Source organism: Syngnathoides biaculeatus, chromosome 12 (assembly GCF_019802595.1).
Source record: "Syngnathoides biaculeatus isolate LvHL_M chromosome 12, ASM1980259v1, whole genome shotgun sequence".
Classification (NCBI taxonomy): Eukaryota; Metazoa; Chordata; class Actinopteri; order Syngnathiformes; family Syngnathidae; genus Syngnathoides; species Syngnathoides biaculeatus.
In genome coordinates this window covers 3,100,183-3,128,062 of record NC_084651.1, presented here as the reverse complement: position 1 = coordinate 3,128,062, position 27,880 = coordinate 3,100,183, and the positions used below count along the sequence as shown (strand labels likewise).

The following is a 27,880-nucleotide window of genomic DNA, read 5'->3' as shown; positions in this document are numbered from 1 at the left end:
GCTCGCTTCGAGTTAAAGGTTTAACTCCTCCTCGGTATTGACTTCATTCCTGACCGTCGCAGTGTACGGTACTGGAGAGCCATTTGAAAACTAGTTTGGTATGTTTTTGAGGATGGGATTGGATTGGGCAAAATGCAGCATTTTGCATTTGTTGTGTTTTCTAATCACATCTCAAATTGTAAAATGCCACAGCAATTTGCGGCATTATATTCATTTACAAAGTTTAGACATCTGCTTGTTCAGGAAACTGTTAACTTTTTTTTTTTTTTTTTTGTCATCTACCATACGGTGGCCCATGGTGTCAAAATTTCCAAGTAGCAATGTGACAAGATTTTCCACAAATTACAGTGTCAAATTAATAAGAATTGCCACTTCAATCCGAGTAAAATGCGGCAGCAATTTTGAAAATTGGATGATACACAATTAGATCATTTTCGAGTCTTATTAATTACACCAGCTAAACACTACTGTACTGCCCAAATATATATTTATAGCGTCGTGGGAAAGAAAGAAATGAAGCTGGTAAGGTTCTGCGATTCCCTCTCGCACGGGTGAGGAGAGCAAAAGTCGTTAATTGAGCATAAATGCAAAAAAAAAAAAAAACAATTGAGAAGTCCTGTTGGATACAGCCCCTGACATCGGGCTCTGCACCACATAAATTATGAATAATCTTGTTTAATAAGGCGGCACGATTCTGAGGTCTCCGGAGTTCGCATGTTCTTCCCGTGCCTGCGTGGCTTTTCTCCGGGCACTCCGGTTTCCTCCCGCATTCCAAAAACATGTGATATTCATCGGACACTCTAAATTGCCCATAGGTCTGATTGTGAGCGCGGCTGTCGTCAGTCTCCACGTGCTCCGCGATTGCCTGGCGACCAGTTCAGGGTGTACCCCGCCTCCTGCCCGTTGACAGCTGGGATAGGCTCCAGCGCTCCCCGCGAACCTCGTGAGGATAAGTGGTAAAGAAAATGGATCGGTTGTTTGATAATATGAATTATTCATTTCAAAAATTCACAGTTTTAAAAATCCAATGTAAAAAGTTTTGCCCGAACCAGTCAAGATTTTGTATATTTTTGGGGGGTGGTGGATGAGGAGCTATCACGTGCTATGAAGACACCTGGAAACTTTTTAAAAGCCAAAGAAAACTTGATTATAGAATTTATTCACTTTTGAAGGATGGCAAATTCTTCTTCGGAATCATTTTGGCAATCTTCCCTAAAGTCATCCTTGCGTTTTGTGACGGCGTGGTTTTCCGTTTCTTCGGATCCTTCCACCTTGGACGTTTTGGTCGGACTCTTCCTCCCGTTCCTTTGGTTGGGTGCCTGCAAAGAAATCGTTCAACTGTTTGCATATGATTATGATGAGCCGTGATTTTGTGCGCCATTCGTTGTCAGTCTGGATGCAGAGGCGTCCACTTGACGGACTCTCGACTCTCCACAACAAGATTGTTTCTCAGTGAAGCGTGGTTGTCTGCTAACGATTCAAAGATTGATTTCCCAAACATTCATAAGCGTTGCACAAATCACAACACTTGCTCGTAGGTGTGTTGTGGAAAGAAAAGGATGACGAGGTGATTGTTGAATCGTCAGTGCACAGTGACGCTGCAAAACAGGAGTGTAATAATTCAAATAAAAAATGCGACGCAGTCGACGGGAGGACGCTTACCGTCCGGCAGCGGCTTAACCTCACCAGCCAAGTCGTCTTCTGTAAAAGAAAGCAAGGCGGTGAGGTCAATGTCAGCCATTTTGTACTTGAGGCAAGTCCTTTTTGTCTGGTAGCAGTTAATAGTGCTGAGTGAGATACAAAAAACTCCGAACTAAAATGATTTGGCAGAACTCAAAACATTCCTGCATTCCTGGATAAAAAATGTCATAATTCTGAACGCCCCCTCGTTTTTTTTTTTTTAATGAGCATATAAAAATGTGTAATTTATAAAAACATATTGTAATGACAGCCACATTTACTCATAGTCTTTAGCACCTGCCTTTTTTTGCCCTAGATGGAAAAAAAATGCCCTTTTTGCTGCAGCCCCCCTTTTTTTCTTCATAGATATGGCAACGCACTCCCAGCCGAGCCTACTCTACTTCTAGAGGATACATTTTAAGCAAAGAATAAATATTTCTTAAATTATTTCATTATATAAAGTATTTAAACTGTACGTGTATTTCTACTGTGCAGTATATTATCAGGAAAAGCTAAAAAAAAAAAAAAAAAAAACTTTTTAAGAAGCCTATTTTTAGGATTGGAACGCATTATTTCTTTTTCCATTAATTGTAATGGGAAATGTTGATTTGGATTTCGAACAAATCACTTCTCTAGCTGCCTTCTGGAAGGGATTGTGGTGGAGAACCGAGGTCGTACTGTACGAACAGACGATTGAAGCTAAGTGGTATAGTAATTGAGTTTGTCACGGTATGTGGGAGGAGCATGGCGGCAAAATTTCAATCACTCGCCATCAAGCTAATTCGCAAGAACACAATTATGGTACGGAACATCAAGATCAGAGCCAAACGCCTCGCGTGTGATGAAGGTCCCTCCTTGGGTATAATTGCCTGCAAAAAAATAATTCAGGCGTATTGATCAAGCTCCTGAGTAGAATTGTGTGTCGCGTGCCCCTGGCACCTCGACGCATGCCGGGTCATAAATTGTGTTTATTAAAACAATTATGGGCAGGGGTGCTGGCTCCAAACTCAGCTCAGTTAGGCCGACGGGCGGGGTCCACCCTCAACTGGTCGCGAGCCAATCGCGGGGCACACAAAGACGAGGAACCGTTTGCATTCACAATTAGCCAAGTTAGCCTTTAATGAACCTACCACGCGTGTTTGGGGAGGAAACTGGAGGACGAGGAGAATATGCAAATGCCACACGGGGGGAGGACACGATTTGAACCCGGGTTCTCAGAACTCTGAGGCAGATGTGCTAACCAGTCACGGGTGTGTGTATTACATATATATTACACACATGAATGTCGACATGCCATTTCGGTTTGAAGTGGCCAAGCACTCTTTTGGCCGGTTAACAGAACGTGGTCAAGATTTTGTCCATCGCGAGAACGCTGGAATAACACGCACGCGTCTCGGTGGTGGGTCGCACGTTGGGAAATACGACGACTCACCTTCAGCCGCGATCTCCGATTCGCCGTCCTCTCCGTTCACTCCTGTCGGAAATATTCAGGTCACATTACCGAGTGTAGCGTCATCGGGTTTTGTGGACCTCCCAAATTTCACACCCCCCAATTTTTTCCACAGTCTATGTGTGGTGCGTACCTTCATCCTCATCATCGTCATCCAGGGAAGAGGCCGTCATGGCCGCCAGCGCCAGCAGCAGTAAGACAACGCGAACTCGCATGATTTGTTCTTGCTTAATGCAGCGCAGCGCAACAAATGTATGGCAGAGATAAAAGAAACGTCGGGTGTGTTTGAAACAACTTCCAATAACGCCCTCCTCTTCCTCCTCCTCCTCCTCCTCCTCATAACTCCTCCTTATTATTAAACTCCTCCTCATTATTGACCATTATTACTGTTTATACAGTATATGGAGAGCCATTTAAAAACATGTTTGATGTGTTTTTTTTTTTGTATGACTTGTGAAAATTCAGCGGTGTGGTTTTGCCTTCTTTTCTAATCACATCTCAAATTATGATTTGATTATGAAAGTGATTGACAATGCAAGTTCAGCCATCGTTGTTCAGGAAACAATTAGCTCTTATCTTTTTTTTTTGCGTCATATAATGTAGGGTCAGTGGCTCAGCTGGTAAAGCGTTGGCCTCACACTTCTGAGGTCCAGGGTTCGATCCCGGAACCACCTGTGTGGAGTTTGCATGTTCTCCCGGGTCCTCAGAACTGTGAGGCCAACACTTTACCAGCTGATCCACCTTCCCGCCCAGTTTATCGGCACTCCCATTTAATTTTTACTGTCAAACTTAACATAAAACAAAGACAATTTAAAAGAACCACAAAGCATTTAACACTGCTAGCTTAATGCTAATGCTAAATACATCTGCTATGTTTGAGCAACAGATGGATTTAAACCTGTGCTGCAGCACACAACACCAGCAATATCAGAGGACTCCGTACCATATTTTCTATCCTCCGCAACAAACGACTAATATTAGTGACGTATAGATAAGCTGCGAGGAGTTTGTTAGATGTTGTTTGTCACCTGGCGGCAAAGGAAAGAAATTTGGGAGGTCCACCAGAAAGAGCAGCACAATAATCATTGCATTGATCCAATCTGACAAGAACTCTTTAATTGTTTTCAATTATATTCATTTATGTAAGTGTTGTACGTTTTTACAAAGTACAATATAGTCAAGTGCTATTTTTCTCATTGAAGTCCACAGTACAACTTTTTTTTTTTTCGTTTGTTTTGGGCTGTAAGACAGACTAATGGCATTTCTATTCATTTCAATGGCAAAAGATGATTTGCGATATGAGTCAAATTCAATCAAGTCTCTCTCTCAAAGGAGAGATATGCAGCATAAGCATTTATATGTATCTGCTTTATACTCCCCCGCCCCCCCCGCCCCCCCCTGCCCCCCAGTTACAAAATCCCATCTGTGACCCTGGCTCAGATGGTTTTTCCATACCTACTCACATGGAAATGATATCATTTCGCATGGATACAATGACGATCACAGGTCTGTGATTGAGAGCGGCTCATCGATTCCAAAAATATAACGTAAATGAAAAATTCAACTAGGCGTGAAACGGTAAAAGCACGGCGTAGTTGCACTGAGATTAGAAGAATATGGCTACAGTGTTCAAGCTAACAGTCTGAGTAGTAGGCACATTTTATTTTTTTTTAAACGCAAATACATTTTGACATCAAATTGGGAAGTAATATGTTTAAAACGGGATTTATTTATTCTATAAGAGAAATAAAGGAGACGTCGGAGCCGCTAAGGAGGAAGAGAGGCTGCTCGATGTTGTCTACAGTAGTTTGTGTCTCCAGATGAAGAACACGCGCACAAACGTCATTTTCCTGATTTTCTCCTTTTAATTGCGCAAAAGTGACCTTTGTGATTATTTACCAGACAATAACCGGGAGCTTGGGTACCTGTTAAAATAAGCAAATCCTTTTATCAGTCCCAACCGTGGTCCAAATCAGGAACCGCGCCAGCTCTAGCATACGGCCCTCAGAAAATCACAAGCATCTCGTTTTGGGGGTTGGTTCTGCCATTTATTGGATGATTTGAAAATGCAATATTGACACAACTCTCCGGTTTAGTTAGTGGTTCTATCGTCGTTTGCGTGAGAGGAAGCTACATCTGGCCGCTGAGGTCCAGTTAAAGCGTAGTTGATCGAACCGGAGCCCTTGATAAGTCGTAAACCGCCTCGCGTGCGTCCAAAGAATTACGTGTATGTCCCGAACCGTCTCCCCGACCTCCCCGGCGGCAATTTGGTTCTGTTACAGACAGACTGAGAAAACAAACAAACAAATAAAAAAAAAAATTAAAATCAGATATTGAAGTATTATTTTTAAAACCAAGTGCATCAGCATGTGCCCTTGTGCACACATCAAAGAGCTCTCATGTGATAGTTGTACCAAAAAAAAAAAAAAAGTCAGCCCACAAGCTTGATAACATTTGTAAACAAAACATCTTTAGGCAGTTTATTTGAAAAGGGGGAAAGGTCAAATGATGAGACGGAAAAGCGTACGACTTTCACGCAAAACAAAGTGACGTTTAAGAGCCAAATTAAGACGGCCTACTTGTGATATGGGTTAATCGCTATTGGTGATTTGCACGCCTCCGTCCCGAAGAAGCTTCAAAACTGCCAGAAAAAAAAAGTATTGAATGAATGTCTTGCTTCCATTTAATATAAATAAACATGTTAGAATCGTACTGGACGTGTATGAGGACAGCAGAACAGCGGTGAGATGTGCCGTGGGTGTGTCAGAAGAATTTAAGGGGGAGGTGGGACTGCGTCAGGGATCCGCTCTGAGCCCCTTCCTGTTTGCGGTAGTAATGGATAGGCTGAGGTTGGACTGGATTCCCCCTTGGACTATCATGTTCGCAAATGATATTGCGATATGCAGTGAAAGCAGGAAGCAGGCGGAGGAACAATTAGAAAGATGGAGGTAAGGAGAGGAATGAAGATTAGCCGAAGTAAAACAGAGTATATGTGAATGAATGAGAGGGGCGGTGGGGGAAGAGTGAAGAGATGGCGAGGGTGGACGACTTCAAATTCTCAAGGTCAACAATACAGAGCAATGGAGAGTGTGGTAAGGAAGTGAAGAAACGGGTCCAAGCGGGGTGGAACAGTTGGCGGAAGGTGTCTGGTGTTCTATGTGACAGAAGAGTCTCCGCTAGGATGAAGGGCAAAATTTATAAAACAGTGGTGAGGCCGGCCATGATGTGCGTGGGTTTTCTCCGGGCACTCCGGTTTCCTCCCACATCCCCAAAACGTGCACGATCAATTGGACACTCTAAATTGTCCCTAGGTGTGATTGTGAGTGGGGCTGTTGGTCTTGATGTGCCCTGTGACTGGCTAGCAACCAGTTCAGGCTGTACCGCGCCTCCTGCCCGTTGACAGCTGGGATAGGCTCCAGCACTCCCGTGACCCTCATGAGGATGAGCGGCTAAGAAAATGGATGGATGGATGGATGGATATTTGCTGGAGATGGGAACCAAGTGCCGCCACGAGCAGCAAAACTCTGCGAGTCATTGACATCACTAAAAAGCTCCTTAATCCGCTACCGATTCAAGAAGATGGCAGGGAAGCGCTGCTTTTGTCTAAATGAAGCTCCTCAACGCACTTCAACATACTTCCTTGCACCAGCATGCCACGAGATGGCGCCAAAGCAATATTGCTTTGCCCTGAGCACAAAATCAGTGACTGCATCAGCGAGTTTTACAGAAAACAAAAGAGAAAAGACTCCAAATTTCAAAAAAATTGTCATCATGAATCCCGAAGATGCAGGAGAACAACATATTCACATTTATCTCATTTGTAACGCTAGTCCTTCGGAATTAACTGCGGTTGTCAAACAACTACGTGTAGTGAATTCAGCAGCTGGCAATGCACTTTTGTGCCACGTGTTTTTTTTACTGCGGTAGAGAAAATAGTTGTCGTTTAGAGGGAAGATACGTACATAAAAGTCATTTTACAAAAGCCGCGAAAGTTTCCAAACGCACTTAAATGTTGCTAAAGTTGCCAGGGTAGAGTAAAAAAAAAAAAAAAAAGTCTAAATCTAGTAACAAAAATCAATGTGACACGTAAAACCACCCTTATTGAACAACAATCTCCATTTTATCTTGTCTGATCTGGCCAAAACCGTGATCCTTTTCCTAAGAAAAGTTTTCAAAACACCCGTAGACGTAGGTTTGAACATTGTTTGATGATAATCTCAAAGGACGTGGTACTTATGTATCATAGCTTCAACCTGAAAATACAAGTTTGTTACTAGGATCCGATCGAAATGATAACCATACCGTTGAGTTACTACGACATGGAGGAGTGTCTGTCTTTGGGTGAGATCCACGATCCGCTTGACTGGGAGCTTTTTTAGTCTGTAAACTCCCTGAAGAAAACTCTTCCCTCCTGTTGAATTTCAGTCCACTAAAAATGTGGCAAGTCTGTAAAACCTCTGCAATTGGTGTTTAAACTCGAGTCTTGGCAGAGGACAGCGCCGGTCAAAGGTCCAAAAGAGTCGTCCTATGCGATCTGGCCGATCCCCGAGTGTCGCCCGTTACCGTCGACGTCCCTCTCCGATTGGTGCTTGGAAAGGCCAGATGGTGCGAGGGGGAGGGGCCGCCCCTGCTCGGCCACCGCCGCCTCGTACGGCGGCGCCGCCTCCAACGGGAAGGAGATGGACGCGACGCCTCGACGCTCCGAGGGCCGTGAGGCGGCGCCGGCCGAGCTGGGACCTTCCTCGGAGTCGTCCCGGCGAGGGTCCCATAGCGAGTACGGTGGGGGGTCATCTGCGGGTATGTAGACGTGAGTGCAACCCGGGCCGACGCATTCGTCGTAACTGAGGAGGTGAAGACAAAGACAGTTACGAGTACTCAAGTGACGGAGAGAGGAAGCTCGCAGCTGTGCATCTGTCAACATTGTTTTATTCCATTAGCCATGCTAATTCAACCGCGTTTTTAAGCTAGCACAGATTTCCCGCCGATGTCAAACTCGCTCACGATCAGTCTTGTTCTTTTTCAGAACCGCTTTCCTGAACGCTCCATCATGTGAAAACATTAAATTAAAAGGAGAAATAGACTAAACACAAGGAGATCCAGGAACTAATAATTGACTCTAGATTCTGAATACAAGGATTCAGCGGATTTGATAACGACAGTCACTCACATTTGGAAAAAATGTACAGGTGTGGTCAGTCGTGCCCGCAGATATAAAGTTGCGGTTGTGTGGTCCACCAGTCGTGCCCGCAGATATAAAGTTGCGGTTGTGCGTTCAGTTCTGTAATTATGAGTGTATCCCTTTAAGAGCGGAGGGGGCCGGTGTCGGTGCAGGAAGTAGAAGTAAGCTGAGGACCAGCTTGTTAGAGACCGTGTGCTTCCGTGTTTAAAAAACTCGGACTCTGGTTCACTATGCTGGATCGGGTTTCATGTGCGCTGGAGTGTGCGCAATTGCACAATTGCGCAGCTTTGAGGGTACATTGGTCAAGACTACACAAAATAAGCGACGTCTTTCAATATCTATGTATTTCTACTCGAAACAAATTTTTCGCACGTGATATATTGTGCATGATTGTGCAGATTTGCGAGTGCGATGGCGCAAATCACGCTGACTGTAACGATATTTGTTTTTCGACCCACTTTTACATTTTGAGGTTCGTACACGTAGCAGCGGTGAAAATCTTTTAAGTAACAGAAAAAACATTCCGCAATGTGGATTGTGGAATAAAATGTTATCGAACCGTGTGGAGTCCAACGATGGCTTGTTCTGCTTCCGACGTAAACGTAAGCAGTCTTTTAATTCACTTTGGCGAGCTGTGATGTTTGTGTGGTGGGGGGTGCGAATCGACAAGAGGGGATTTGTTTCCCTGGGTGGTGCGACACGTTTAAGTCCCAGTAGCGTCGCTCTCTTGACTCCAGCCTCCCGAGCGGTTGCTCAGCCCGCCACGAAAAGAAGCTGCTAAGTTACGCTTTCCATCAAGCGGGAATGGAAGATTTTTTTTTTTTTGGGGGGGGGGGGGGGGGGGCTGGGGCGAGTGATTCATTCGCGTCCGTTTATCCGTCGGCTCCTCGCACGTCGCCGTGATCCAGACGCGAGAATCTGAGATGACTAACTTCGCCCAAGCGGTTAAAAAAAAATACATTTTGGATCTCGTGGATCTCAGCAAGTGATGTTTCTGACTGAAAGAATCTAATTTATAGACGCTGAAAACCACAAACCCTGCCGGAAACCCCCCAAAAATAGTTTCAAAATATTTCTTTAAAGACGCGAAAACCCGAAACGCCCCCGCCGGAGCCCAACGAGCGACTTGGGTGTCATCGATCACAGGAACTGCACAAGTACACGACAGGGACGACATCACAAGCTCCGGTCACAAGTTGTCCGACTTCACTCACTCCAAAAAAATAAAGAAATTAAAAAAAGTGTTGGGGTTTTTTTTTTCATGTGACAAAACTTCTCAAGTGACTGAGATGAAGAGAGCGAAGGTTCACCCTGCGGGCGGGACTCAGACAACAGAAATCATTCAGAAATTTGGAAAATGTTTTTCTATTTTTTGAACGTTGCGCTAAAGAAGAACAACGAACATTTCAGTCACGTCGGAATCCGTCGTCCTCCTGGCGAGTTTAGACACCCAATCGACAGTACGCTAATGTTTGTCCGGTTGTCATTTTCGGCGTTCTATCCTATTGAAAATACGGTGTCAAGAAATGTATTTCGGTGGTTTTGAAGTCAATTTGGTTCGGATATCAAAGTAGTGGATGAACGCGGTTTTCATTGGGGAAACCATGACATACAGTTGAAAGAAATAGCAGGAGGAAGACCTCTGCCAGGCCTTGGCGGCCATGTTGGATGGGATGGGGCTTTATTATTTAACATATGGTGTGTGTGTGTGTGTGTGTGCGTGTATTGGAAGTGTCATGATGACAATCGAAGCAGGTGTGCCATTTTTTTGTCAACCATCTGTGGGCACAAAGACAGGTCATTTTTTTCCTTTTCGCATTTGCTGTTGTTTATTTTTGGGATTTCATTTGGCATCACTCTCATTATTTTCTTTTTCTCGAGTTGTTTATTCTTTCACAACCTCTGAATCTTTTCTTTCCTTCTCCAGCGTTATTTTCATTTCCTTCCTTTTCCTGTCATATCTCATCTTTGTTTCCCCCTCCTTTCTTTCTTCCTTCTCCTCTTCTCTTTCCTTTTCCATTTTGCCTTTCCTTTCTCTCCTGTTATACTTCCCTGGCTTCTAGCCTGAGCTCCATTCCCCCCCCCCCCCCCCGATTGCCTTAGAACATTTTCATCCTTTCTTTCCTGTTTGCGGACTTTCTCTCCTTGCTTTGTTTTCCTTCTATTTTTACCTTTCCCTCACTTCCATTTGCACAGTTTTTTCTTTCTCTTCCCTCTTTGGTTTCCTTTCCCTTAATTTCCTTTCCTGATCTTTTCATGTTCTGCCTTTTTCTAGTCCCAAATCATCATTTTCATATTTTCTCTACCCCCCCCCCTGCTTCCTTGTTTTCTCCTACCTCTTTTCACTTCAGCTTTTCCCCCTTTCCAGTGCACATTTTTTCATTTCATTCGCATCCTTCCTTTTCTCGTCCACCCCACTTTCCTTGCTTTTTGTTCCCTTTTAAGTGAAACCATCTCTTCCCTTTCCGTTTTGCTCTGGCTCGTGTATGGATGTAAATATGTGCCGCCAGGATTTGAATTTGAAATGTCAAGCGATCATATTTTCAATAGTTGCATTTCAGCGTAATTTTTCAATGTTAACAATTCAACCGGCTACAATTCGCTGTCTAAAATTCACCGTCCGTGCCACCAGGCAGGGTTACTTCAGGTCAGAACCTAACAGCCAGCCAATCGCAGTTGCGCTTTCTTAGTCACATGACGTCACATACCAAGAAAGCGTAACTGGATTGGCTGGTTGTTCGGTTCTGACCTGAAGTAACCCCTGCCTGGTGGCACGGACGGTGAATTTCAGACAGCGAATTGTTGCAGCTATTGAAAATGTGATCATTTTACATTTCAAATTCAAATCCTGTTTTTTGTGGCACTTATTTCCTCCCATACCCGTGTTCCCTCCTTAAGGCCCCGTCACACCATGACGTTCTGGTCAGCGTTCTTTAGCGTTTGAGGAAACGTTGGTAGTCGCCCAATGGTCGCCGGGATAGCGCCAGAAGAGCGTCGTTTGAACGCTAGTGAACGTCAATGGTCGCTGGGACTCGGCGGAGAACGCCGGTCCGGAAAAAAAGTTTTGAACATGCGCAAAAGTTCTCACCGAGACCAGCGTTCATCAACGTTTGATTTTAAACGCTGCAGAAGGTTCGTGGAACGTTTTACTAACGTTCGCCGAGCGTTGCACGCGTTTGGCTATCGTTAGTCAGTCGTTACTCTAGCGTTACTTGGTTGTTACTTATCGTTGGTTACCGTCGGACCGTCATCACTGGGTTTTTAATGTTGTTCAGGGTCTCCAGGGGGTGTCACATGGACGTGCTCTTCCTCCTTGTGTTCTTTTTCCTCCAAAGACATTGCTAGTGAAAGAGGCTTTGCATTCTTACTTGCAGCGCTTTTTTTCGTCTATGTGACTATGAAATTTCCAACGTTTTCCTTCCAGTTCCACTGTAAAAATTACACGCCAGCAAAACGCTATTCTGTCGTTATTCACCCGTTAGACACACGCTCAACACGCTCGTCTAACGTTGACAAATCGGTCGTCGCGCGCCAGTGACACGTTAGCACACGCTAATGGTTTTTCGGGTTTCTTATTTGGTATTTCGCTTCTCGTGCGTCAGACACGCGTTGGACACACGTTAATCACACGCCAGATGTGTCGTCCTCATTTGAGAACGCTGAAAAATAGAACGATTGAAATGTTCAGAGAACGTTGACCAGAACGTCATGGTGTGACGGAGGCTTTAGCCATCACTTTATCCCCTCAGTTTTTTTTTTTATCCTTTCCTTCCTTCTTTACACCCGCACACCCGCGGCAGGAACTGTGTACTTGAATTATTAAAGTTGCCAATTAAACGGGCTGACATTTACATCAAACACAACGTGACTCGGCCTTTTTCGACACACATGGACGCGTCCAAAGGGCGGCGAAAGCGGAAGCATCGCTTTCTCATAAATCAACGAGCGCCAAGGAGGTCAGTCAAGTCGGTGGAAATTCGGCGTAAACGGCACTGAAACTTGCCGCATTCACAGAATGTAATCACGCCCAAATAAATACGTGGCAAAGACGCTCACCGTGGCGGAGAGTCGGGGTACAGGTGGTTGACTTGCGACAGACTGTGAGAGTCCAAGTCCACACCGGCTGCTGGAAAGTCTTCTAAGCAGGTGGACCTCAGTTCTCCGACAGAACCGCCGAAGGAGTATCCGTCTGGACCTGCAATTACACACTCAAGTTAAGGTTTCAAGGCAAGGTTGGGCTTGAAACGTTAGGCTGTCAAGCCAGGTCTAGGATTTCAAATTTGGGTCTCAATTTTGGGTTTAGGTAGTAGCAGGGCTTGCTAATGGTTTCAAAACAGCATTTGAGGCCAAGATGAGGTCTGAAATTGGGTTTTCGTGCCTTGGTTCAGGTTTCAAACTTGATTTGCCGTCCAAAAGTAGGGTTTTAAGATTGGGCTACAGTTGGAAACAAGGGTCAAGGTTTCAAATTAAGGCTTAAGACCCACTTTGGGGTTTAAAACAAGAGCCTGGCTTTTAAATTTGGGATTGAAGCTAAAGTGTGGCTTTCAGGGTAAGGTTGTGATCCTTTCATGTTCTCAAATTGGGGTTTCAAGCCTGGACTTGGGTTTGAAACAAGGGCCAGGGTTTTGAATTAAGGTTGACTAGCTTTGAAAGTAGGGCTCAAGTCCTGGTAAGCGTCTCAAATTACAGTCGATTTTCCAGCCGAGAATAGTTTTCTCAATGGAGGGTTTTCAGTTTCATCTTTCAAGGCTCGCTTAGGGGTTCAAATTCGGGTCTGGGGTTAGGGTTTGAAATGAGCGTCGTGAGTACGGACCGTAGCTGGCCCTCAGGTGAGGGTTCCTCAGCCGGCTGTCTTTGCGCAGGCTGCCCACGATGATGGTGACGCAGGAGAGGAAGAGCACCAGGCCTATGACGATGCCCGCCACCACCAGCGGGGACACCAGGAGAGACGCCTCGCCCCCAGACTCTCGCTCGTTCCTGCAGTCCGGGTACTCCCCATGGCTCTGGTTTGAGCTCACTGGCGAGGGCGAGACAAAACGTTTTCCGTGGATTTTCATTTAGGACTAGACATGCAGTGTTCTTATCTTTAGGTGCAGTACACTGAAAACTCAATCCCGCTTGGGACATTGGTGGTGTTGTGGTTCACATAGCTGATTTGTCCAGCAAGGATGAGATTGCTGGAGTTTGTTCTCTATATGTGTTTACAGTTTAAAAAAAAAAAAACATGTTGGCATTATCAAGGGGCCATTGTTCATATAGTTGTTCAACTAGCTGGCGCGGGATCACTTCATTTTTGCCTGTTCTCCTCACGAGTTTATTGAAGACACCAAATCGTCATCAATGTTTACTCAAAGATATGTTAGGCATCCGAGCACTGTCCGTGGTGTAGTGGTTCACGTAGGTGACTCACGAAGTGGGCCTGAAGTCACTGCAGTTCATATGTTAGCTTCATCGAGGCTTGAAAATGTCATTGTTTCTTTTAACAACAGTGTTCTGGTGTGAAGGCCACGTTTCATTTAGTTGTTCACATAGCTGACTTTGTTGTAGCTGGCGCGAGATCGCTGGAATTTGTCCGTTGTCCGTTGGTTCACTGAAGCCTCTAAATTGTCTTCAGTGTTTCAAAAAAATAGACAGTATGTATGATGGGGTGCGAGCATCATGGGCGGTGTAGTGGTTCACCCCTCCGACTGCCATGCAGTTGGCGTGGGATCTCCGGAGTTTGCATTATCTCCTTGTGGGTGTTAATTGAAGGCTCGAAATTGCCTTGGGGGAAAAAAAAAAACACTTAGGGCTTGAAATGACGGCGTAGTGTTTCACATGGCTGAGGGAAATCCATCAAAATATTTTAGTCTACCCAGCATGTGAAAATGCTGCAGCGCCAGCAGCGTGGAATCCAAATCTGCGTGCCAAGCGTCGTGGCGGCGAGGAGAGCGAGCGCTGCTCTGCGGCGGGATGTCATATTATGTAACAGCTTTATTTTATTCTCCCGTACACACTATCGCACACACTCCAGACTCCTTCTTCTCTCCCCCTCTTCTGCCACCATCTTTCCGAGCCTCATCATTCCTCTGGGGACTTACTCCACTTCAGCCCGTGACAGATAATTAGAGCTACACGACACAAACACTACGCACTACGCACACACTATCCTTCTCAGCTATTTAACGTCTCATTGCTGTTTTTTTTTTTTTCTTTTTTCCACTCGGGCTTGTCCGCCTTCATCCTCATCTTCCTCGCCGTCCCGCCACTCTCTCTTCGGAGAGTGTGTTTGTGCTAAATGCTAATATTTGTAGCGCTCGGTTCAACATGTGCTCATATTAATGTAGCCAACTATTGTTTGGCGTATATATCTACGACAATAGCAATAAAACATAAGCACGCAGTATACAGTAGTGATTCCGCTCGGATACATAAAGATAATGATATTTTGTGATAATCTCTGGACAGTGTTGTAGAGGAAAAAATGACGTAGGTATTCTTTGCAGTAGTGGAGTAGGATTTTTGTAAAGTGTCATTTTTTTTGGGGGGGGGGGTGCTGGAGTGGATTAACGTGTGGTATTTCAAGGAACTACTGTACGTACACTCAACAACGAATTCATCTTGAATGAATGTATTTTTACTGTTATGATGTGACGTGTGCGTGGCGCTTTTAAAGGGGCAAGAAAAATATTGAGGTGAGAATTGGTGTTCATTCGAATGAAAACAAGCAGCCCACATTGTTAAATGTAGTACTATCATATAATAATGTTTTTAATCATGAACATGCCCTCCAAATGAGTGGACCTCTGCATACTTCCATTTTTTTTTTTTTTCTTTTTTGAAGGGGAACCAATCCCACAAGTGCTGATTGGCAGTGTATCACCGCTTATTTAAGAATTGTTTGGATTCAAAAATAATAATAATAAAATTCCAGTGCAATTCATGATGGCCGTCAATCATCAGTAGAGTTTTAGATAGGGGCATGTCCGCTGCATCCATCTGTCTTGGTGTTTTTATTTTTTTAGTGTGTTTTAAATGTACCGTAATTTCGCGCCCTCAACCCCCTGCGGTTTATGCTAATTTGTGCATTTTTTCTATGCGACACTCGAGCGGAAAAAGGAAGAGTGAGAAAGGTGGAATATATGTGCCAAGGAAGTGACTTTAACCGTTTTTTTCGTTTTTTTGTTTTTACCGGCCCTGTTAGCGCTGAGCTACCGTTAGCGCTGTGCTAGCTTATTGCTCCTGTATTACTGCCGTGTCTCAGTGATTTTTACCGGTATGTTTTTTTTTAACCGGCCCTGTTAGCACCGCGCTAGCGTGTTGGTGCTGTGTTACTACTGCGTCTCAGTGATTTAGGCATGTTTTTTTTTTTTTTTTGTTTTGTTTTTTTAACCAGCTCTAACCGGGGGTCGTTAGTTTGTATCTCACTGGGGTCTCCACTCCCCTGAGGGGTTGGGTAGGAAGGGCAACTGGCGTAAAAACCATGCCAAACAAATATGAGCGTTTCATCTGAGATGACACGCTGTGGTGACCCCTAACGGGACAAGTCGAAAGAAACTTACTTACTTAGTGCTACCGTGTCCTTGCTATATTAAGCTAATCGAAGGTATTAAAACTCTTTCAGTGTACCATCTTTCTTTGTAAATATGTGGATTTCAACGTGGGCGCTCGCGGCTTATGTATGTACCAAATGGTATTTCCTTTACAAATGTACTGGCTTGGGCTTATAATCAGGTGCGCTCTATAGGCCGGAAATTACGGAAAACAAAGAGTGAAACGCGAGGTCCCGACGACAATGAGGATGAGATGGAAATGCCAAACAAAGAGCAAATCACGTTAGCAGGGAGAGGAGACAAAGACGCCTCGGAGCGCTCGTCTGGCGTCTCGGGAACGCTTTGTGGTGGGAGAACATTTCCCTCATCTGGGGAATGGCTGTGAAAGCAACACGACGGCAGACAACACAATTACCCGCGTTGAGACGAGACAACGGAGAAAAAGCGGTAGCGCGCTTGGAAATTGGAGGGGAATTGTCTAATTTGATATCTGGGGTGGACGAATAAAAGCAACATGCGCTAAAACTATACAAGAACAGTAATAACGGTCTCGTATGGCCGCGTTTCACACATATTTAGTCAACAGAATGCATTTTTGGTACATTGGTGCCTTGATTTATGTTCAGTTTGTTCGGAACATGATTTATTTGTACATCAAATTCTGTGTTTTTCATAGGTAGATATTTTTTAATGATGGGTGTCTGGCATGCATCATATATGTGAAGCAATTCCCAGAAATGTGTTTACACAGCTGAATATGCAATCAGTGATGTACGGTAAAGCAAAAAGTAATTTCAACTTCACAAAATAGCACCGATAGTTATTTTTGTCTCGAGTTGATGTTTCTTCGAGGTCGAGATTTGCGGCAAATCCACACGGGTAACTTCCAACCGAACTGCGGGCGCCCACATCGGGGAGTCATTTATTTGATGGTGTCAGCTGCTGCGAAGGCAAAGATGCGCCGTTGCGCTGCGCACTGGCGATGACCTCGCGCTCGGCGACCCTTCCCGCATTAGCCCCATGCATTATGAACGAGCGTCAAACGGGACGCCGGGATCCGCCGCGACAATTTGTCATTCCGAGTTATCGGCGGATTCTCGCCGATGTGACGGGGTGAGCTCAACTCGTCTTGGCACCGGTTAAAAAAAATAAAAATAAAGAAAAGAAGCGTCACCAAGCTGTCTTGATAAAGTACGAATCAGCACAGGGGAAAGTAAAAAAGTGAAAATACCTTTTTACTAACTTGTTACTTGCCAGCTAGTACTGTACTATGCTCAAGAACACAGTATCTGAGACCAAGACAAGATCAAGACTTTTGGGACTTGAGAGCGAGTCAAGGCAGAGACTATGACAAGACCGTAAAAATCCATTAAAAAAAAAAAAAAAAATCAAGTTGAATTAAAGATATTTCTTGTTTTACCAAATGCTTCTCCTGATTATCGCATAAATGAAGTTGAAAAATAACAGATTAGTGCTGGTCTCGGCGGAAAATCTGGAGTGCGTCCAGGCCGTTCCAAAACTGAGACAAGACTGAGACAAGATCAAGACCGTCAAAAGGCGGCGTCGAGACCAAGACCGGTCTCGAGTGTTTACACCACTACTCCACTACTGCCAGCTCTATAGGACGCAGAACAACGGCTGGGTGAAAGGGTGGGGTGTCTGGCACTCGGTTTCAAGTACCCGTCGTGTTGAGAATGTCGAACAACTCTGATGTGTCATTATTGCGGAAACTCTCCATGAAAGAAAGCCGGTATGACCTTCCGAATCTATAGAATGCCTTAAAAAGACAACTTCTTTCAACACAATAATGTCGGAGAAGTTCAGTTTAACACTGTTGGTTCGGATTCTTGCTCAGATTTTTCTCGAGTTTCTTTAAAAATGCACGACGAAGCCGTTTATTCCCGTGTCTTCTGTGAATTGTACCTATACGACCAGCAGGTAGCATAAACCCAAGACCAGATCTGATGTTTAACACCCGGGACTCACACTGAGAAACCGCCTTGTGTTTAGAAAAAAAAAAAAACAAAAAAAACAGATTTACTATTGTGTGAAAAGCGCTTTTGATGTTACCTCAGAAGCGGCCGAATTGGCAGCGAATGCCCTCCGCCTCTCAATTCCTTGTCAGTTCTGTTCACACAGAACCGGACACAGTGAGCCTTAAAAATGAGAGTTTGAAAGGGGGCAAAATATCAGAACCGCTTGAAATCTGCCTACGATCGGTCGATTTCAGGAATTAATCAGTGTTGAAAATCGCGTTGTTATCTGTTCTACACCAAGTTGAGCCAACACCCGCTGCTCACACTTGGCCGGGCCATCCGAGACCGCCCGATGGGACTCGGAACGCGAGCCGGGATTTTTTTTTTTTCCATTAACAGTCCGATGGCGCGGTGAATGAAATCTCACCTCTCGGCGAGAGACAACACCCGCCTGCTTTTTCTTTCGCACCTCAAGGAAAACAGCTGCTCAACCTATTTATAATCCTCTATTAACCATCGCTTTCTCCATGTGTTGCATAATCAGCTGATGAATGAGGAGATTGTGTTCATACGACCTTAAAGGCAGAATTTGTGAATCGGCACTTGTGCATTCCGGTATTTGATAAACTTAACCTGATCCTCTAACCCCTCAAATGTAACCTAACCTAACCTAACCCTGCGGTTCAAACGCTCGAAGCGCTGAAGTACGCACGCAGGTTCCGACACCAAGCGGACTCCTCTTCTCCCTCGCTTGAAATCAGATCTTTCTTCACTCGGTTTTGGCGTGATTTATATGCATCTTTGCTAATCCCCGTCCCGCTTTTCTCAGAATCGACGCGCGGGCGATAACGAGCGTCCAGAAAGCGGCGGAGGAGTTGATCAAATCGAGGAGGAAGAGGCCACGTTTAATTGTGTTAACGCAGCGCCATAACATCCGTCTGTGTTCCGCACACAAACACACTTCAACGATACGTGCGTCAGGAAAATAGTAGAACAGTCGATCAGTCTGCTTCAATTTGACATTTTCCCTTTATTTTTCCATCGTCCGGCCCCCTTTTCCATTATTGAGCCGTTCCAAGTCAGCTCCTTCCATTTGTGACTCCCTCTCTCCCCCTCGAGAGCGCCGCCGTTCTCCCCGCGACGCCCTTTTAACAAGCCCGCGAGACAGGACACGTTGTCGGGGGCGCAGCCAGGCACGAACACGGTGTGAACAAGGTCGGACACGGAGAAGTGAAGCTAGAACTGCTTCTCCCAAGAACTGAACGAAATGTCACTGATCAGTTTGCTGTGAAAATGATCCTGTTTTATAAGTTAAGCATAATTGTTTGATTTGACCCTAAAACCCTAATCCTAACTTCTTCTTCTTTCTTCCTCACGAACACCCACAGTCTTCATGTCCTCCCTCACCAAATCCATCAACCCTTTGTCTGGTCTTCCTCTCGCTCTCTTCCTTGGTAGCTCCATCCTCAGCATCCTTCTACCTATATACTCAACTCACAGGCCTCTGAACACGTCCAAACCATCGATGTCTGGTCTCTCGGACCTTGTCTCCAAAACATCCAACTTTGACTGTCCCTCTAATGAGCTCATTTCTAATCCGATCCAACCTGCTCACTCCGAGCGAGAACCTCAACATCTTCATTTCTGCTACCTCAAGTTCTGCTTCCTGTTCTTTCTACAGTGCCACCATCTCTCATCCTAACTATTGTCCTGAATTTCCCTTGGTATCAAAGAAGAATCTGATAACCCAAACCTTGTCTAACCCAACCCAACCAAAATCCGGCACCTTTTAACCCCTCAAACGGTCGATGACTGAAGCTTTTTCGTCACACAATAAATTGATAAAAGTCAAAGGAAGACAATGACTCAATGATATTGTTAAATATGTTTTCAGCCACAGTACAAAAGGTCCACGACAAACTGATTTCATGTGCATACATATTTGGAGGGCCCAGGATCTAAAGACCTGACCATACTTTAACCTATTCCTATCCAAAACCAATCCCCCAACACCAAAACCCCTACAACCAAAACCCTAATATCTAACAGCAAGATTATGATATATATATATATATATATATATTTTTTTTTTTTTTGGGTACATGTGCAAGGATTAATCACCAAAGTGTCGGTAAGCAAGCCGGTGCTCTAATTTGTCCGCAATTGCCCAAGTCAGTCGCGTTAGGCCCGCCGCACACCGCTAACGCTAACTTCTAATTTCCCTCCCTAACCTATCTTATAAATCACCTCAGCTCAACTTTATTGATAAAGTGCTTTCAAGAAGTGCTGTACATGGATAAAAATCAAACAACAACAACAACAAAAATAAGCCCCGAACCGAACCCTCAAACTTGCTCTGCACCCTCACACCCCCACATTTCTCTTCATTTCCCAATATTTCATTCAGAGTTACCAGAAAGCAGTCGGTTCTATTTTTTCTTCGGCCCGTGTCAAACGGTCAGCATCCGTCTTGAGCAACCTGCGGTGCTCTTTAATTGCCGTCAAGGGAGTAAGCGGGTGAGACGTTAAAGCCATGCTATTCAGTAATTTCAAAAAAATATATAACTGTGTTCTCTCTCACTCAGACAAACTACCAGTTCAACCGAGTCTCGTCTTGTATGGCACAATTCTCTTCGAATGCAACACGAAAATACACACATGATGTGTGTGTGTGTGTGTGTGTGTGTGTGTGTGTGTGTAAAATTTAGGAAGAGTCAGGAGAGCTGCCCTGAGAACGCCCGATCTCGTCAGATCTCGCAAGCTAAGCGGGTTTGGCCCCGGTTAGTACTTGGACGGGAGAGCGCCTGGGAATACCAGGTACTGTAAGCGTCCTTCCCCGGCTAAAATGCAGAGAGGTTGCGTCAGGAAGGGCATCTACCGTAAAAACTGTCCCAAACAAATATGCGTTCATCTAAGATGACGCGCTGTGGCGACCCCCTGATGGGACAAGCCGAAAGGGAAAGAAGAAGATGATTAGAGATCTGAGTGCAACTGTGAATCAGTCCTCGTGCTAGTGTCCGATACTCTTCGTTCGACAGTTGAAGGTCTGATACCATTTTTGTTTTCAGGACAAAAACATCACCGAGACGGTTTTTAATAAATTCCCCTTCATTGGACGGATTTTTGGCCCTTGCAATGTTCCAAGCCTGTTCACACCATGCAAGCGTTAGCCTCTAGATGGGAAAACTGCATCTGCTTTTCTGTCTTATTTTTCAAAGTGACCAACTTGTGACCGTGAAGTTTCGTACCTTTTTCGAAATTCCAGCGCCATGTTAAGTGAAGATTTGAACCTGTGAAATGCGATAGACGTCTCACAAAAGCCAGAGAGAGGCTTGCTGTTGCGCACATTAAAAAAAAAAAAAAAAAAAAAAAAAAGCTTTTCCGCTCTTGTAAAAACGTCCTGCATTCATCCACATATTTTCGATTAACTGTGCATTTTTTCCCTGGCATTTTGGGAGCGAAATTGACAAATGATTTTCTCCAAAGATCCCCGTCCCACTGGGAAACCTCGAGCTATTTTCTTTCAGTTTTGCGAAAACACCGTCCCGTGCTAACCATTCTTGCTGGGGTCACGTGGCCGTGGTCGGGTGACACGGGGGAGACGTCTTCTTCGTGCCGAGGTCGACCTGCTCGCGACTTCTCTCGTTCCACAGCTTTGCTGTGTGGCGTGAACAGTAAAATCGCTCATCCCCGGTCACCATCGCCCCATTTTTTTTCCTTCTCAACCTCCCGATGAGCAGTCCCGTCTCACTCGCACGGCGACGCACAACCCACTGAGCTTGTTGTCACAATAAACTCAAGCAAAGTGTGTCCGCAAATACCTTAATGAACGCAAGCAACGCTCGCTCGCTACTACCGTAATGAACTTAAGCGAAGCGCGCAAGTGTAGAACTTCTCCTTTCACGAGAGCCGCGCAAAAGAAAGCCAAGAGCCGCACGCGACTCGAGAACCGCGGGTTGACCACCCCCGTCACAGTCGCAAGCGCTCAGATGGCCGCGGCGAGCCTTTAAAGAAAACGTTGAAAACACCTTTTTTTTTCCCCGCGTGGCCGCTAACCAATCCCGATGCGGTGACTGATAGCTGGCTCGAGGCGCGGCGCCGCGGCCCTGATGGATAAATGATGTGTGCAGCCAGGGGGAACACACGCAGATTCTATTTCAGATCTGCCCGCATCACAGCGGTCCACCCCCCCCCCCCGTGCCCGTCGTATGTAGATTGGCTTCAGCCTTTATCTTCTTGCTATAGATGGCGCGCGCACACACACCACACACACACACACACTGGTGTTTGCCTTCATATTTAATGCACTTTATGCACACTGATATCGTTGAGAACCGTGTTCGGTACCTTAAGCGGCAGTGCTCAAAACAGACGATGAGCACAGAAAAATGCTCATAACAACAATGGAAAAAGCCCCGATAAATACCAAAGTAATTGTATCATAATATTAAAGAATCATAATTACTGAAATTAAGTAAACAAAGGCTAAGCTATGTGGTAGTTTCAAATACCCAAATGCAGTACTGTCTTGTACATTAAACTTCATCTGAGTGGAAGTAAAGAGCCTGTAGCCTCAGTTTTTTGGTTTTTTTTGAACGATTTACTAATTCTACATAAGTTGTAGATTGAGCAGCACAAAAATTCTACAAACAAAGTATGTAAAATACTAAAACAAAAATAGCATTTATACTAGAAAAAAATGATGAGTCTAACTTCGGCGGCACGGTGGCTCAGCTGGTAAAGCGTTGGCCTCAGAGTTCTCAGTTACCGGGTTCAATCCCGGCCCCGCCTGTGTGGAGTTTGCATGTTCTCCCTGTGCCTGTGTAGGTTTCCTCCGGGCACTCTGGTTTCCTCCAACATCCATCCATTTTCTTAGCTGCTTATCCTCACAAGGGTCGCGGGAGTGCCGGAGCCTATCCCAGCTGTCAACGGGCAGGAGCCGGGGTACACTCTGAACTGGTCGCTAGCCAATCGCAGGGCACACGGAGACAGACAGCCGCACTCACGATCACACCTACGGGCAATTTAGAGTGTCCAATTAACGTCGCATGTTTTTGGCATGTGGGAGGAAACCGGAGTTCCCACCCGAAGAAAACCCACGCAGGCACGGGGAGAACACGCAAACTCCACACAGGCGGGTCCGGGATTGAACCCGGGACCCCAGAACTGTGAGGCCAACGCTTTACCAGCAGATCCACCGTGCCGCCTCCCAAAAACATTAATTGGACACTCCAAATTGCCCCTTGGTGTGATTGTGAGTGCGACTGTTTGTCTCGATGCGCCCTGCGATTGGCTGGCGACCAGTTCTGGGTGTACCCCGCCTCCTGTCCGTTGACAGCTGGGATAGTGTCCGGCGCTCCCCGTGACCCTTGTGAGGATAAGCAGCAAAGAAAACGAATGGATGGATGGATCGACGGAAGTTGCAGTGCTCCTATCTTCGATTCAACGTTGTATTTATATTTTATTTATACTGAGTAATTTTGCGTTGAAATCGTGACGAGATCATCCCGACTTCATGGACATATTTTTGGGCGCTAACTCTCGCCCAGCCCTTCGTGGCCTGTACAAATCATGACCAAGTCAACGTTGGTAGGCGGCGATGCCGACGCACCGACGTTGTCGTGAAATGCTTCGAGGCGGTGTCAACACGTTGCTCTTTCAGCACAAAGAAGCAGCGTGCAAAATGTCAACCTCGGCCACTGGAAAGCGTCTTATCTCTGCCTAGCAACCCGTCCCAAAGCTTTTTATCGGTCTCTTTGCCGGGCTCCCTTTTGGGCAAGCACGCGCCAGGCGCCGGGGGGGGGGGCCCCGCATCAAGAGTTAGCTGGGGATGTGAATAATAGATCAGAGAAGGACCGGAAGGAGGATGAGGTGGCAAGCGAAAGGAGAGAGAGAGCGATTTAAAGGGCAGGAAGGGAGGGCAGGACATGTCCGTCCGTCCATTTGTATGCCCCCCCAGCCTCCCCCAAGACGCCCCAGCCGCGCGTCTCCCGTGGTCAGGACGTGGTTGCGTAAGCACGGGATTCATCCTTTATTGAGGCGTCTATAAATACCGTCTGCCGTTCTCCTGGGTTTAAAAGCTCAACCTCTGAGCTGGCTAGAAATAAAAAAGACAAGATAGCCACTGAAAAATGGATCTCGACACTTTTCGTCCACAAAGAAGGCTTTGTTTGTTTGTTTGTTTGTTTTTCCAGGGGGCGCTGCGTCACGTTACAAAAGAACAACGAATGAACAATAAGCCATTCTTAGATGACGAGAGTCCCGCCAATTCATGGAGCAGCATTCGCAAAATTCAATGTCAAAAAAGGGAAATATTTTATCGTCCGATACGGGTGCCTCGACTTACGCTTTTCGAGATAAAAGCCGTCATTCAGATATTTGACCAACGTGTACGCAATCCTCACCGTCATAAAAAAGTACATTCTGTAGCTTTTTGCTCAGCCGAGTTACGGTGTGACAATGCGATCCTCTGAAATTGGCAAAGCGTCGAGCCAAGCGGGTGCAAAACGTGGAAAATGTGCCCAGAGTGGCATAAAATTGAAATCTATGGAAATAAATATGTGGCACCAGGATGTGAATTTGAAATGCCACAGAAAACAGGATTTGAATTTTAATTGTAAAGTGATCACATTTTCAATAGTTGCTACAATTCGCTGTCCGAAATTCGCAATTCCGTTTTCTTGGTCACGTGACATCACATACGAAGAGAGCGTAACCGGATTGGCTGGCTGTTCGGTTCTGACCTGAAGTAACCTTGCCTGGTGGCACACAGAGCGAATTTCAGACAGAAAATTGGAGCTGTCATGAGCGGGGCTAGAGCACTGCCAGGAGGGGCGTGGCCTGGTCACCGGTCTGGGCGGTGCCGCCTCTGGCACCCGTCACGGCTGTTACGCATTCGGCACGTTAATTGACGTCACGCGCATTTGCCAGTTCATTGCGTTTGCACTGTGTTAACGTGTGCGGACACTACTTCTGCAATATAACCCGCTGGGCATTATGCCTTTGCCTGAGAGTCCTGTAATTAGGTCCTCCCCCGTACCGACGGCACGTGACAGTAGCCGGTTAAATTTCAGACAGCGAATTGTTGCAACTATTAAAAATGTGATCACTTTGCATTTCAAATTCAAATCCTGGTGGCACTAATTTACTTTCATACCAGAGTGGCATAAACATTAAATGGATCATCGTCATGTAGCCAAACATCGTCGTATCGCTGGGTGGTATTAGCAGACTTCACAAGTACCTGATACATTGAAATAAGGCCAACCCAACGGCCCACTTTGAACCAGTTTGCCCTCGAAAGATGCCAACTTTCAAACCAAACGATAAATGTCGCGGAGGTAGCGGTGGTCGATTTAATCATGCGCACTACTTGGCCACGACCAGCAGAGGTGCTGTTTAGCCTCCGTCCCGAGACGCTGAGCATTCTGAGAGAAAAAAATAGTGAAACAAATGACTGATGAATTCATTTGTGATGAATTATTCTTGAAAGAATCAAAGCAAAGTCAAGTGCACTCCTCCAAGGTAGCTAGCATTAAATTCACTAAAAGAAACAACGTAACATCAACTATGACCCAAAGCATTAAGAGAGTCATATTTTACAAATAACAGCTAACAAATCTCGTCGTTTATTTGTCCTTTTCTACCACAAAACATGTGTAGGACAACAGGTTTAATGTCACCTGTGATAAAATCACTGTGATGAGTAACACACTGAATTTTCTGGACCTGAAGGATGTTAGCAACAAGACATTACGTCAGTCGATAAAGTATTGTTCAAATTATACAAGCCTATAATTTAACTCTTTATTTACATTTGAAAAAATATATATTTAAAAAGTGATTTGTGTTTTTTCAAATAATAAAAATGTTGAATATAAACGTTCATTATTTCATTAAATAAATTAACTAAATATTCTCCAAGAAACCTCCCGCAACACTCGTGAGGATAAGCGGCTCAGCAAATGGATGGATGGATAAATAATTTCAATCCAATAAGATGAAATGCTTAATTACTCTAAATAAATACGAAAACAATAAAATAAAACCTTTGCAGTTCTGAACTCATCATTTCCTCGCAATCACTATATTATAAATAATGTACATTTGTCAACTGTCCTCAGCTCCCTTGAAATACAATATCTAAATAAGATGTAATTTTGATCATTTCAACACATATATATTATTCGTGTGGATGGGTAAATAATTTCAATCCAATAAGATGAAACGCTAACGCTAATCACTCAAAATAAATACTAAAACATTTAAAACAATTTAAAAAACTTTGCAGTTCTGAACTCATCATTTCCTCGCAATCACTATATTATGAATAATATACATTTGTCAACTGTCCTCAGCTCCCTTGAAATACAATATCTAAATAAGATGTAATTTTGATCATTTATGATTTCAACACATATATATTATTTGTGAATTAATTTACCACACAATGAAATTGCATACTTTGTACTGTGCTCATTTTAGTTGACTGCATTTTCCAAATATTATCGACTTGCACAATGACATTATTTCTTCATGAAGAAATATGAAAGCCATCCCTCATAGACAAAACGACTCCTAGGTACTATTTGTCAGCGTACAGTTTACGATTCGCGTTCATTGATGCGCGACTCCGATACGAAAACATTCCGATTCGGCTCGTGTAATCACTATAAAAAAAGACGGTTACGACATTGCATTATGATTTGTAGGACTTTTTTTTTTTTTTTTTTTACCTGAGCAGATCAGTTTCATCAGCATGAACTCGTGCTCACAGTGCTTCCTCCCGGCGCATCTCAACAGGCAGGAAGCCAACTTCAGCCGCTCGGCGCCGACGCACGCTGACGCCGCCAGCGCTCCTGTCGCCGTGAACGCCGCTGCCGAGTGAGGAGGATGGAGGGAGGGATTTTTTTTTTTTTTTTTTTTTTTGGGGGGGGGGGGCTTCCGATGAGAAAGAGATAGAAGGAGGTGAGGCGAAATAAAAGACAAAAACAATCAACGCGGAGCACGTAGAGGGGGAACCATAACGGTTGGAAGGGAAGGAGTGAAGAAGGCGTGCGGCATCCCAGCTTGCTGTTTATAAAGCCTCGGGCGTCGCGTGTGTGCCAGAGTGCGCAAGTGTGTGCACGCACAAGTGCAGGATCTCGTCTTTCCACCATTCTCGTCGAAAGTCATCCTTCCCGTTGGAAATGAATAGAAATGCCATTCATCTCTTCCTATAAAAATCTGCTCTTTTATGTCATGTCTTTTTCCACCCAGAAAATAGCGCTCTATTCTATTTTAATTCAGAAAAGCGTCCGATCGTTTCCGGCCGATGAGACGCGACTTTTTTCACACGCTTTCAACCCTGCGGCTTATGCGGTGATGCGGTTCATTTGTGCGTGGCTTTTTTTTTGTTTTTTTTTTTTTTTTTACTAACGGCCGCGAGGGGGCACTCGAGCGGAAAAGGGAAGAGTCAGACCGGTGGAATGTATGTGCCGAGGAAGTGACTTTTATAGAAAACTATATGATTGCTACACGAACAAACAATTAAAAAAAAACCTGCAATGTTATTGTGAAAGCAGTAATATTAGGACAGAATGATTGTGTCGTAATCAATAAATAGTAAAAAAAAAAAAAAAAAAAAAAGCCTCACATGTGTCAAACTCAAGCCCCGGGGGCCAGATGCGGCCCGCCACGTGATTTTATGTGGCCCGCGAAGGCAAATCATGTGTATCAACTTCCATGATTTTCGTTCGAATCTTGACCAAAATTTGAAATTGTCGTATCCTAAATGATGACGTTGAGATATTGCGAGCATTTTTTGTGTTACCAAACATCGACAATAGTTGAAAAAAAACAGTACCCTTGATTTCTGATTCCGAAACTAGTTGATACATTTTAATGTGCAAATATGATGGGTCGATTAAAGATTTACATAATTTCAGCCATAATGGCCATCTGGGGGAAACTAACGACAATGTGGCCCGCGATAAAAATGAGTTTGACACCCGTACACATAGCATTGTAGGTACTATGTTATAGTTTGATATCAAGGTGTACAGCATTTTTTTTTGGATGCGCG

General features: G+C 44.8%; 2 protein-coding genes across 2 annotated transcripts in view; one reads left to right on the top strand and one right to left on the bottom strand.

The window, feature by feature from the left end:
- The window catches only part of si:dkey-174i8.1 (arylsulfatase I), a 49,954-nt gene that overhangs the window by 11,728 nt on the left and 10,346 nt on the right, over positions 1–27,880 (top strand). The gene's annotated exons all lie outside the window — the stretch shown is intronic.
- On the bottom strand, positions 7,556–26,991 carry bean1 (brain expressed, associated with NEDD4, 1). Its single transcript, XM_061837740.1, has 5 exons — positions 26,949–26,991; positions 26,553–26,693; positions 13,123–13,326; positions 12,366–12,504; positions 7,556–7,971 (listed from the first exon to the last, which is right to left on the bottom strand). Exons 1-5 carry the CDS (start codon positions 26,989–26,991, stop codon positions 7,656–7,658), a joined length of 843 nt encoding a protein of 280 aa, XP_061693724.1. The 3' UTR covers positions 7,556–7,655.